Raw genomic sequence first — 13,400 nt, forward strand, 5'->3', positions numbered from 1 at the left:
GCTTTATAATATGTTCTAGCCTTCTGTACACACGTGAACTGAGTTTCAGGTTTCTGAAAACTGAGCTTTTGGAAAACTCCCGTCCAGCTGAAGATATCCAGAAACGCTGTTTTCATTGTTTACTTGTAGACAGGAAACCTGCTCGTCTTCTTTTGTCCGGGGATGTCTCCGAAAGGGAACTGCTCGAGGAAAAGAGCTACGATATTGTTGTACTTTAATTGGCAAGACTCCGAGTCCACATTTTCTTGGATTTTATTCACTTTATATTCAGATGTGGCACTGAAGAGTAACTCCTCTCCACACATATGATTCTCCCTCTGCAGGCGCCACTGTTGTTCTGCCTGTTCTGGTAATGACTTCAGGCTTTTGATTGGCCAAGTCTGCATCTGCTTTTTTATGTGGACAGAATTTTTTTTTTTTTAAACCAGTGGGAAAAAAAGTGTACATGTGGACTAGGCCTGAGTGTATATGTCCCAAAACCAACAACTGAAATCCATAAACATTACAGAAACATTATTAAAGCTGGATTGTGCCTGTATGACAACAACAGAGCTTAGTGTGTATTTGTTTTTATAACTGTCAGAGTAGAGAAATTAGGCCTTTACATTTCATTTGTCACAGTTGGAAAAGCAGAGTGGTAACTAATAAAATGAATGATGACCAATGACCAAATTCCACTCAGCTGCTTTTCTTTCAAAGTTCTGCAGCATGTCCTAAATCTTTTAAACACACTAAAATTAATCACGTTCAAGTTGAACCAAACAGCAATCAAACCAATAAACACAAACAGTATATAAGGAAGGTCAATATGGATTTAATCTGGCATAAAATTAATATGTAGGATGATTTTTGGACACACTATTGCTGTGATGGCTACCTGGGACCCTTTATTAGTAATACCTGTGCACTACTCAGAATGGACTATGGCTACGTCAGACACGCATGCTGGAAATCCCATGATGCAGTGCTACGTATTGAACAAATGTGTAAGTCACAGTTATGGAAAATAATATGCATCCAAAACTTAACTTAATGAACTGCTCACTACGGAGTAATGGAATGAGTGGGAACAGTGATCAAGTTAACAAGGAAGTGATTTCAGACACAGTTTCATCACAAAACTTTCCATGTTTATGTGCACAAAAATGTACAATACAATACGACATCTTCTTTTTCAGTGTTTCTTTTCACTTCATGTGTTCAGTTCTCTCCATCAGAGTTTTTGGGCATTGCTCCAGGCCAATCACATCGTCACATCTGATGACATCAGTCTCCTGCTTCCTGCTGTATGGTGTCGGCATCGTGCTCGCTGTCCTCTGAGTAATGCTCATGATCGTCTGAGTAGTGGTAACTTTCATCTGAACCGTGCCGATCGTCTCCGTTATCATCCTGATCTGACTGGTGACTGCTGTTGTCGTCTCCATCGTGGTGGTTTGATGACGCCCCGTCACTCCCTCCTTCTGTCTTGTTTGGATCTACTTCCATGTCCTCATCATCCAGGAAGACCTTTCTGTAGTGGACAGCTTCATATCCCATGTCTGGCTCTTGGTCACTAACACACAGAAGAACATAATCAGCTGCTGATCAGAGAGTCAAATGTATGATCAGGCCTTAAATACAGCATGTCCAAACTGATATTCATAATAATCACACAACTTAAACAAACAACTTCCTTTTCTGGTAACGTCACCGAGGCTCTTTATCTTTTTCCTGATCTATGTGATAATATTGCCCACATTTCTGTCTCGTATGGATCAGGTCATGTGCAAACATCCTCCTTACTCGGATGTCTTGATGTCAAATAAAAAACAAACAGATGGTAAACCACAAAGGGGCGGTGTCGATCACACGGTGACGGTTCACAAGATATTGTTGTCGTATAGAAAAGATGCACAAGCAGCATCTTTTCTCTTGGTGCACAAACCCCAAGATGCCCAAAAAAAGATATGTGGACACAGGCTAACAGGAACCACAATGATGTCACAGTCTTACCTCTGTTTGCTGTCACTGGAAGGAGAAGCTTTGCGGGCAGATACTGATTTGGCCGCCTTGCTGCTGATAAACTCATCAGTCAGATCACACCCATGCAGGGCGTCTGTGTAGCGCTTCTCCGCTGCCTGCTTGGCATTCCTCTGCAGAAAGTTAGTGTCAACAATAATATGTCAATCAAAGCTAAAATAACACATTTACATTGTTAGATTTCATCCGTCTCTGATACTCATGAATCCTGAACGCTTGTGGTAATAAAATACTGCACTCTGAGATTAGGTGTGATGCTCACCTGTGCAACCTGCTCCAACAGCAGTGGCCTCCCCTTCACCCTCCTCTGCATTTCTTTAATCTCCTGCTGGTACTCCCTCCTGCGCTGGACCTCTTGTTTCCTGCAGAGAACACAGAATTATGGGTCATCCTACTCCATTTAACAGCTCATGCGGCAGTCATGTTGCTGTCAGGCTACCTGAATTCTTTGAGTTTGGTTTGCTGCATCTGTGAGAGAGCCAGGTGGGGGTCGTTGGCCTGGGCACGTTTCGACACCACCTTCTGCAGCTTCTTCTCCCTCTGCTTCTGCCTTTCCTTCCACCGCTCCTCCTCCTCCTCAGCCTTCTTCCTCTGCTCCAGCGCCTTTCTACTCAGGGAGACAATCTGGTCACAGATGCAGGGAGGTTTGGATGGGATGGGGACTTCAGGAGAGCCGGGGCAGGAAATTGAGGATAGGAGCAACAATCAGCTATGGGGTGTAGAAACTGATTAGGAGGGTCTTGCTGGGCTGCACGCACACTGCAGGGATGTTGGGAAAAGGAGTTCGACAAAAATTCAGCCTTTGAGGATTTCAAACACAGACGGCAACTGCTGAGGACTCGATGTCTACACGGGACAAGTGCGTTCTGAGGCTGTCTCTATCTCAACTAAAATGGTGGAAGCCTTTGGAGTGCTGAGATGGTACCTCACGGCCTCATGGCGCTTCTTGGTGGCATCTGTGACTTTGGCAGGCAGGAGCTCCAGGCTGCCCGAGAGGGATGAACAGAGACTTGAGTTCGGCGTCCGAGACGGCCCGGAGCTGATGTAGGGCCAACGCATCATCCGAGGGCTGCCCTGCTCCTTCTCGATGTCGGCCAGGATGCGTTCACGGTGTGAAGAGATCTGTGAGGTCTTAAGTTGAAAGGGTTCACATGCAGTTGTGGGCTTCACATCTTTGTGCTTCTCCAGGTGTTTCTTGAAGCGTCGATAACTTGCATCAAAGTCAGGTACCTCTTTGTTGATTTGGGGCTTGTGGGAGAAGTTGTCTCCTCCAGCTGCAGCACTGCCGTCTTTGGTCTTCTTGCGATCACTGAGTCTTCGTGCCAGCATGCTGGGAGGCATGGAAGCGCTGCAGAGCATCTCCTGAGCTCTCATCTGTATCTTAATAGAGCGATACAGCTGCTCCTCCTTCATCTGCTCCCCTGATGCTGCTGCGTACACAGCCTTGGGCACAGGCTTGGCCCTGAAGGGTTTCACTGTCTCCTTGTCGGATGGTTTTAGGTGATTCTGCTGTTTCTGCTCCTTCTTCAGTCGCTCCCTCTCCAGGAAGCTGAAGGGCTTCTGGATGGTTCGAAGACGCTGATCTTCTTGCTCTCTCATTCTTCGCTGTCGTTCCTCATTCCGTTCCTGCAGCTCCTCATAAAGTGGGAGGTGAACATGAGCTGGTACCGGGCTGGCACGGAACTTCCTCTGGCACTCTGTCAGTTCTTCCAGCTGCCGTCGCAGATCAGCGTTCTCCAGTTCGATCTCTGAACGCGTCTTTATTCCACGCTTTCGTCTCTCGTCCTCACGCAGCATCATCTGGAAAGGTTTGGGAACCGTCACTCTGTGTTTCCAGTGCTCCTGCTCTCTATCTTTATCCCCTTGCCTCTTCTTCTTTTCCATTCGTCTCTTCGGGTCTGCTGGCAGGCTGTTCAACGAGGAAGAAGACAGCCGACGATGGTGAGGGGACATCTTAAAGTCTTGCCACATGTTCTTGATGTGTTCTTTTGGAGAAAAAAGCAGGCCTTTCTCCACATCACTACTGGCAGCTTCATCATCGTCTGAGGAGTCTGACCGTCTGGAGCCTCTCCTGAGTTCAACAGCAGAGTGCGACTTCCTCAACCGGCGTGAAGCTGCTGGGCTGCTGTTTGACCACAGGAGCCTAATAAAAAATAAGAAATCAATGACTGTTAATATGACAAAAGCACTGAACACTGAAGACATACTGACCACTCAAACTCACTATATCACAATGACTTAAACAGCCTATTCTGCAATAATGAAAATTCTAATAATCATTCCCCCCATGCTGATGAAAGTCAGGTGAATTTTAATAGCCCACAAAACATTTCTGGAGCTTCACAGCAAAACAGTGCTGCAGTATTCTGCAGTGAAAATGTGCGATATTTTAAGCTGTTCTATTCAAATCAGAAATTCCAGTATTGTGACAGCACTAAAAGATAGATATCTCCAAATACAAACTTCCCTTATGTAATCTTGACTCCACCCACCTGTGTCCCGTCTCCAGGTTCATGTCCAGAGGCTCCATGGACTTGAGCCGCAGCTTTCGTCGGTACATGCTCTCCAGCTCAGTCATGGTGCGGAGGTGGGCCTTCTTCAGCTCCTCCAGCTTGCAGTAGTACTCCTCGTTGGAGAAGAAGATTCCGGTCAGGTCGTGGTGTTCTGCTGCTGCTCTGTGGTCAGTCATCATGAGAGGGCCGCCCTTCCCCAGACACTCCTCATCACAGAAGTCAGAGCCCGAGTCCTCATACTCCAGCTGAAACGGTTGACAGTCACATAAAGCTCATGCAGCAGTCAGTGCTCATTTTCATGTATTCATTCATCTAAATCTTAAAGGAAAAGTTCACCAAAAAAATAATTCAGACAATATCTAGTCCACAAAACTGTGTGTTGAGGATGTAAATACAGTCTTTTCAAATAAATCAGCAATCTTGGCGCTTCCAGAGAAGAAATGTTTATATTTATTCAGTTGTTTTTTTACATTTTAAATCAAGTATCCAACCACTTCAGTTGTTTTGCAGAATGCTGCAGCCCTCTTTAACTGTGAAGCTCCAGAAATGTTTTGTGGACTAAAACACTTCACCTGACTTTCCATCAGCATGGAGGGACGAGATGAAGACTGAATTTAATTTTTTTAGGTGAATTTTTCAATTCAGCAACATACTGCAGCAGTGGACTTGTGACAAGTTTGGCTTCATCAGCAAAACAACAGGATATAATTAAACTTGAGGTGAAATAAATAAAGGCTGGATAATACATGTTTTTATTCCCAACATCGATCTATGTGATTATCAAATCTTAAACAATAAACTTTGTTTTCCAGAAATAACACAATTGTTCTGCAACAGTTAACTTTACTTTGAATTTAATACATATAAAATACCCAGATCAGTCCTTTCTGCATCATAATCTCTAAAAAACAAGTTTTCAGCCAACATATACACCAATACCAATAATATGTAGTGAGATAATATCGGTCAATTCAATTGGCCAACCGATATATCGTCCGGACTCTAAAAGTGTGACCTAATATGCTTGTTTTGAAGCTGTGAGTTGGTTTTATTTTGTCCTGGCTGCAGGACGTTGTTTTAACCACCAGACCTCCTGCAGCAGAGCAGCCCTCCTCAGCGGCACTCAGGCTCCTCCAGGGCTAAGCTTATTATCCTGCTGCAGGAGCGACGGGGGCCATATGGTGGAGCACAAAGGGCAGATTATCAAGAAAAGAGCTCAACCGACACACAGCCAGCATCAGATGTCTGGCTCTACCGCTGCTCAGATCATCATGAGGTGTCATGATCGTCACTGAAATGGAACAAGTGCTGCAGGGACGTCAGCAGTGTTGTCGTCCAAAAGGATAATTAAGTGTCTGGGATTAAAAACTGAACGTTGTCGTCTGGTAATCTAGTCAAGACGGAAATCCAAAAATAGTCTGGTCAACAAATTATACAGGTCAAATCCCGTCGCCACACAGTCAACAGCCTGTTAACAGTTCATGATCAGAGATTGTGACTGTTTCATTCCACTAAGTAAAGTTGAATTGGTATAATTTAAATATTTACAGCTCTGTTAAGTCAAGATTGTTATATGGAGAGGAAAACACATTAATCCAAAGGCAGTATTGTGATTTTTTTTTTTTTTAGATAAGCAAATGTAAAGTGAAGCATAACACACTTTTAAACTATTTTTCCCTCGTGATGATTAAAAGTCACTGGTTATGATTTATTTGACAGCATCAGTGATGTGACAGAGAGGTGAAATTAAAAGTAAAATTACCTGAATAATTGTGTTTCCTCTGGTATTTGAAGGGATAATTCTAATTGTAATACAAATTAAAATGTTTTGCATTAACCATTCAGGTACATGTGGCCTAAATACAGTAATAGACTTACTTTAGAAGACAATGGGATTGTATTAGCTTAAGTTGACGTTTCCTTGACGTGGTAATTCCCTTACTGTATGAGAACAGTGAGGGTTTTTTTTTTTTTTTAAATTACCATTATTTAAATGATAGGAAGAATTTAAATAGTTTGTTTTCATGATATCTGACACCTAAAACTATTTTGAAGCTAAGCTAACATGCTTTTAGTTAGAACTTGTCAGTAAAATGAGTCTTCAGAGTCATTTTTCCACAGTGTCTAAAACTATAATGTAATGTTATAACAGCTTTATCTCAGTTAGCTTGTAACAATAATGTGTTTTTTATTGTCTTCACCTCCTTCTCGTAGTCCCGGTTGTCCATCTGACCCGCAGCCGTGTACGGCAGCACTCTCTCCCGCTCGTAGGAGGCTAACGGGGCTTTGGTGTGCGGGTCAACCGGCGTTTTTAAACACGAGGTGACCATCACGTTCGTCCGGTGGGAATTCGCCATGTTTTCCTGATGTTAGTTCCAGTTTTGAGGTAAGTTAAAGTGATAAAAAGAGGTTTTTAGTGACCAGTCGACTGCAGAGCTCAGGACGAGTCGCTGTCCGCGTGCTGAAAACTGAGCCGGTATCCAGGCAGCAGGTGGGCTCCTTAGCAACGGAGCGGAGCTTGGTTGGGAAGGAAGTGACGTAAGGATCAGGAAGTAAAAAAGACGCGGCTGCCATACAAATTAAGAGTATTGATTATATCAAGATTAAAATATTTAAATCTCTATACACTCATTTCATTGTATTCTGTGTCATTTCTATTCAATTATATTCTTTAAAAAAAAGTCAATTATTAATATACTGAGCAATGAACTGGCCTGAGCACTGACAGGGCAGTCATTATAAATTTCTTTCTTCCCTGTCTCTTTTTTTACTGTGCACATACATACAGTTTTGTTGTTCCTGTGTGTTGATTGCAATGTTGTGTATTGAATTTGTATGGATTTAGAGCTGAAGAGTTGAAGTGGAAAAAACTCAATCTGTACAATATTTGTCTTGATCTGCAGTATCTGTACAATTCAATAATGCTTCGACTTCTAAAATAAAATAATAAAAACAGGATTTTGGAGTCGTTTTTATGAAATTCTGATTGAGGATCTGGTCAGTTTGTGGTTAAACTGATTTATAATCTCAATGAGGCCGAAATAGTGTTTAACGCTGGAGTGCAGGACTTTTACATACAAATAAATTTTGTCTTTCACAGACACAGATTACCCTCCAGGTAAATCTGTAGATTTCGCAGTGGGCCAGCGTTTTCAAATCTGGTGCCTGTGATGATATTCCCGTGCTGTCACACCTAAAGCAATGTATTATTTTAAAAAAATAAAAGTTTAATATTGTTACTGTAAATCTTAATTAGACTTAAATGTTCAAATTTGTTGCCTATGCCATGATTTTACAGCTCAGTTTGCAAATGTATTGCTCAACAAACAGGATGCATTATATCCTGGTGCCCAGCCTGTGTGTCAATCTAAACTTTAAAATGCACCTGTTTAAATGGTCCGACCAGCCCAAAAAGGGAAAAAAGAATCACACAGTCAACAGCTGGAGTGTGAACACAAAAACAAGCCGTTTTTTATTAAATTATGCAACGTAACAACTACAGCAGACATCTGAACAGACTGACGTCGACAGAGTCCTCTGATCCCTCGCAGTACGAGCAGGCTTAGTGGACAGAACTCACTGCACAGACTCAAATCTCTTATCGGGTGTTCACCTGCAACAAGACACGACAGATTTACACCTCAGACACAAATTACAACACACCCAGATTTAGCAAAAACATGAAGGTAGAGACTGAATCCAAGGTTTGGGATGCTGAGTCTTACCACATCGTCGATCTTCAGGATGCTGCGGACCGTCTCTGTGGCCAGGGTCAGTGCACTGATGGAAACCAGTAAAGGCTGCACAACCAGCTCCTCCAGGATGTTGGAGATTCCTCCCTGTCACACAGACACAGTGAATCAGTCAGTCAAACCAGTCTTGATACTGAGAGCTGTGATGCTGTCTGTTAATGCTGCAGGAGGTTAATATAGAATATCACTGCAGTATTACCATTTAATGTCATATTAGAAGTTCATATAGCCTTGCTAACCCTGTGGACTGTGAAATGTTTATTTCAAAATATAAATATCTGATAAACACCTTCACTGAAAAACAAGAACTACAGAATATTTTGGGGTTTTTTTTAAATTACATAAATAATTTCAACGACTGATCAACTAATCGTTTCAGCACTGATGCTCCGTCTGTAATTTACTTTTCTATGTTCCCTCCTGAACATCAGCATGCAGTGACAGAGGAGAAGGAGAACAGACCTTGCGGACATTGATGCCGGTCATCTTGTCTCCCTGAGCGTGCCTGTTGCGGAGCTCCGTCACAGTGGAGATGGGGTTCAGGCCGGCGTTCTCAGCCAGCGTCGAGGGGATCACCTCAAGGGCGTCGCTGTATGCCCGCACGCAGTACGCCTCCATGCCGCCCAGAGTGCGCGAGTACTCGGCCAGACGCACAGCCAGCTCGATCTCAGGAGCGCCGCCACCGGCAATCAGAGCCCTGATGAGTGGAGGAGGAGGAGAAACAAGATGAAGAGAGGTCGATACAGTGTGTCACAGTGTACTCAAAAGGAAAGTCAGCTAACTGCTAAAATATGGTGACATCAGAACAAAATCAAACGGCCAAATCAACAAACTGTATGATAACTAAGATTTCACTGAGTTACCATACAGTATCTTTACAAATCTCAGAGTTTTTGAACATCAAATCTTCTAGAAATTAGTAAAAAAAAAAATCCTTGTATTCCTGGGCTGTGTTATTTATGTATGAACGCTCCCCGGCCAAGTTGCAGAGACAACCAGGAGTGGAGAGCTTTCAAACATTACTGTTCCTCAGTCTGTTACGCTCCTGCAGGATGAACATGCAGGAGCGCCTTTGTCAGAGGTTATCTGTGCTCCCAGACACTTTATCTGCCATCAGAATCGGCAGCGATAAATGTGTCTGTCTCTCCCCTTTACTGAAGACGTTACAGTCGTGTTTGTGAAATGGACCCACTGACCTCTTCTTGACCAGGCAGCGGATGACACACAGCGCATCGTGGATGGAGCGCTCTGCCTCCTCGATCACCAGCTTGTTGGAGCCTCGAACCACGATGCTCACCGTCTTCCCGGGGCTGGTGCAGCCTGTGATCTGCACGGAGCAACACAAAACATTTACTGGAAGCTTCAAGACAGTGTCAGGACAGACTCTCCATTCAGAGGTTTGTCTCCTTTTTAATTTCCTTTCTTCAGCGGCAAAGTACTTTATGTGAAGTGTGAAGTGTGATGCAGACCTTGACCAGCTTGCCAGAGCCGTCCAGGCTGACTTCCTCTGCCAGCTCCGCTGTGCCGAGCATCTCTGGAGTGAAGTGGTCGATGTGGGCGATGGGCTTGGTACCAAGAGTCTGAATGGTAGAGAAGAGTTGTGAGAACGAGTGTATTTACCAAGGAATAATAATATATGTGCAGTGACGTTGATATTGAGGGATGCTGAGAGACAAACAGAACAACAGAACAATGAACATGCTGACAACAAAGTTAGCAGAGTTAACTCAGCAGCTTCTTGGGGACATTTCATTCCAACTTTGATTCAATTATGAATTTATCAAAGCTAATAAGGTCCTGAGACCACAGCTTCAGTCTTCTCATCTCTAATAACTGTCGCTCACCTTGCAGATGAACTCGATGTCCTCTCTCTCGACCTCCTTCACCACCATGATCTTCATTTTGTTGAGGAAGTGCAAGGCGAGGTCGCTCAGAGCGTCTCTGTCACAGGACAGTTTGTCGTTAGTGTCAAACATGTTACAGTTCACATCCAGACAGGAAACAGGGCTCATTTCTCCATTTTGTGACTCTTCATCTCCTCTGCACATTTCTCTTTTGATATTACTTATGTCACTGACTGCCATATTGTAAATCAAATTAGAATTCATCGTCTCCTCTGCCTCTCAGGTGGGAGGGACAAAGACGCAAGGAGAGGTGGCAAAGAAATCTATCAAGGATGTACAAACTGAGAACTGAGAAGATGGGGGTGGACACCACGTTAGCAGTGTTACGTACCTCAGGATGGACTTCTGGATGAGCAGCACGTTGCAGCCAGCCTTCTTGATCTGTTTCACCATGTTGAGGATGTAGGCACGTTCCTCCCGCAGCACGCGGTCCATCTGGGCGTAGTCTGACACGACGATCTGGTTGTCCATCTGAACACCGAAGACAAACACAGCAAGTCAGGAGAGAAAAGGACCATGAGAAAAAAAAAAGTTTAAGTTTTTAAAAATAACTCTTTTTTTTTGGCAAGACTTATTTAATTAAAAATTAAAGATAGGATATTTTTGGGAATACTTTGATAGCAGGAAAAATTACACGTGGTGTTTTGCATAAATAAAACAGCAACAATGATGCTGAGCAGTGCTGAGAAAAGAATATTAAGCTTTTTAAGAGCACTTGATTCTGCAAATATCAGAAGATGAAAAACAAAGTTTGTTAATGTTTGTTTTGGATGTGAAGAGTTTTAACCGATTCTCTACATGACCATGGAACTCAGCTCACTGCAATGAGGATCAATTAAAAACAGTCTATTTGTCTCTTAAGCACAAAAAGATCAAGATCACAACTAAGAAGCAGACAGAACAGCTGAAGTCTTTAGTCTGATATATCAGGGGACTTACGTCAGTTTTGGGCGGGGACAGGCAGAACTGGATCAGACCGATCTTGGCCTTCTCCACACGGGTTACACTACTGTTGGCCACCCTCTGGTTCAGCACCAGGCCCTCCACCAGCTCACAGTCATCAATGGTCCCTCTGATGTAACACAAGGATATAATCTTTGATTAACAGCAGGAGTGGATATATAATTCTTATGAAGGTTCATGAAACACAAAGGAACATAAAAAGGATCAACTAACATAACCTCACACTCACCCGAGCTTCTTGATGATTTTGATGTCCTGCAGGTCGACACCGGTGGCGGTGGCCGGGTCAATGACACGCATGACGGCATCCACGCTCATGGGCGCGAGCAGGCTGGAATACTGCGACACAACCTTGGAGCACAGTGACGTGGTGGCGCTGTTGAGCAGCGTCTCGCGGTCGCTCAGCTGCACTGGCCGGCTCATAGCTGTCAGGATCTCCACACCCTTCTCCACGGCCTTCTGGAAGGACTCTGAGATGATGGTGGGGTGGATGCCTGATCGAAGGGACAACATGTACACATAATTGTTGTAACTATTCAACAACAGATAAGTTCATCTGCAGAAAATTTGATTAATTAGTAGTAAGCTGGATGTCAAACATACACAAGATTAGCAGTGCATTTTATTTGAATTTTATGTTTTTTCTGTCATGTGCAGCTCTCACCTTTCTGCAGCAGCCTGTAGCAGGCGTCCAGCAGCGCCCCGGCAATCACAACCACAGAGGTGGTGCCGTCACCAGCCTCAATGTCCTGGGCTTTGGATAGTTCCACCAGCTGAGGTACACACACAGATTTCAAGCCAGGTTAGAACTAATTAAATACCATTGAAATGAACTGCAAATCATCCATGAAAGAAATCAAATTAATGCTCATGTTTTGGATCCAGAACAATAAAAGAACCAGGCAGCATCTATAGGAACGTACCATTTTGGCTGCAGGGTGGAGCACCTGCATCTGCTTCAGGATGGTGGCTCCATCGTTGGTAATGATCACGTCACCTTTCTCATCCTGGATCTGAAACAAACAGCAACACCTGCTTCAGAATCCTGTGTACCTAACAGAGGTAAGGTGAAGTAAGCCTGTGATTGAGATCAGAAGTCTGTTACTGACCATCTTGTCCATGCCTTTGGGCCCCAGGCTGGTTCTGACTGCATCTGCAACAGCTGTCAAATGAGCAGGTGATGCATCAGTACAGTAACAAGGATCGACTCAACATCCATGTTTTCATGAGCAGGAAGGAACGTTTTAATATTTTGACTGCTACAAACAAAAGAACACGTCTCCTAATATTAATGTGGGCTTGTTCTTTCTTGCACACATTGCAGGATAATAAGATGAACACATGACATCAATTATTCATAAGAAGACAGGTCACAAAAAGGGAATCAAAATGGTTTCCACATTAATCCTTAAAATTACAGTTATATCTGACACTAATACTACAGAACTGCACACTACCTGGTTCAGCTCATCACTGTAACCATCTTAGCTTCTGGCCATATATAGTAAGAAACACTGAGCTAGCTAAATGCTGAGATTGTGTCGAGTCATGAGCATCTTGCAGGAAGACAATAGTGCACCAAACTCCAAACTCCTGGTGTTTTACATCACACTTTTTGAAATGACTGCCTCATGCTGCCTGCTACTTTAAGCTACAGATGACAGAAGCTTTAACGGAAGAAACCCAATTTTTAAGTCATTTCAGTTGCAGTCACACACGCCGAATAGAGAAGTGGATCATTTAGAATCAAGAAATCGCTCTCAGCTTTTGTAACCCTCATGTGCTTTTTATTACGGAATAAGCCTGTTAAAATGGCACTTTACTGAATTAGATTTCGGACGGGGTAGAGGCTAGTGACAATGAATAACGGTGCCCTGCCCAGCCCAGCCAAGAACTATTCAAACTAATGGTGAGCTTTTGGACCAGACACCAGCCGTTTCACACAGTCTATGTATTTTGGCCTACCTTTGGCCGCAGAGATGTTACTGAACCGAATCTGGGCCGGCTTGTCGCGGTCCTGGTACGCCCCTCCTTTGTATTTGCCCATGTTTGAGGCATTCGATGCCGCTTTCACTTCGGGCATCTTGACTTTATAATCGATGGAAAATGTTAAAAGAAGTCTTCAGAAGGGGACTGATGCGCCCCGGGGCTGAAAAACTGCGATTCGGCTTCGGATGGACTCAGATTAAGGTATCTCCACCCGGTCCCAGTCAGAACCTTCTAGAGCCACCGGCTGCTGCGCGGAGAAG

At 43.8% G+C, this 13,400-nt stretch overlaps 2 protein-coding genes across 2 annotated transcripts; both read right to left on the minus strand.

Moving 5' to 3' along the window:
• Positions 1-798: 798 nt before the first annotated feature.
• Positions 799-7,045, minus strand: fam161a (FAM161 centrosomal protein A). The gene is made up of 7 exons (XM_037101204.1): positions 6,734-7,045; positions 4,512-4,777; positions 2,945-4,162; positions 2,459-2,626; positions 2,282-2,381; positions 1,993-2,132; positions 799-1,552 (listed from the first exon to the last, which is right to left on the minus strand). Exons 1-7 carry the CDS (start codon positions 6,887-6,889, stop codon positions 1,267-1,269), a joined length of 2,334 nt encoding a protein of 777 aa, XP_036957099.1. The 5' UTR covers positions 6,890-7,045; the 3' UTR covers positions 799-1,266.
• Positions 7,046-7,974: 929 nt separating this feature from the next.
• Positions 7,975-13,400, minus strand: cct4 (chaperonin containing TCP1, subunit 4 (delta)). The gene is made up of 13 exons (XM_037073690.1): positions 13,117-13,400; positions 12,261-12,313; positions 12,075-12,164; positions 11,816-11,924; positions 11,381-11,645; positions 11,128-11,260; positions 10,520-10,659; positions 10,129-10,225; positions 9,754-9,864; positions 9,481-9,611; positions 8,747-8,981; positions 8,258-8,371; positions 7,975-8,145 (listed from the first exon to the last, which is right to left on the minus strand). Exons 1-13 carry the CDS (start codon positions 13,232-13,234, stop codon positions 8,131-8,133), a joined length of 1,611 nt encoding a protein of 536 aa, XP_036929585.1. The 5' UTR covers positions 13,235-13,400; the 3' UTR covers positions 7,975-8,130.

This window comes from Acanthopagrus latus, chromosome 1 (genome assembly GCF_904848185.1).
Source record: "Acanthopagrus latus isolate v.2019 chromosome 1, fAcaLat1.1, whole genome shotgun sequence".
In the NCBI taxonomy this organism is placed as follows: domain Eukaryota; kingdom Metazoa; phylum Chordata; class Actinopteri; order Spariformes; family Sparidae; genus Acanthopagrus; species Acanthopagrus latus.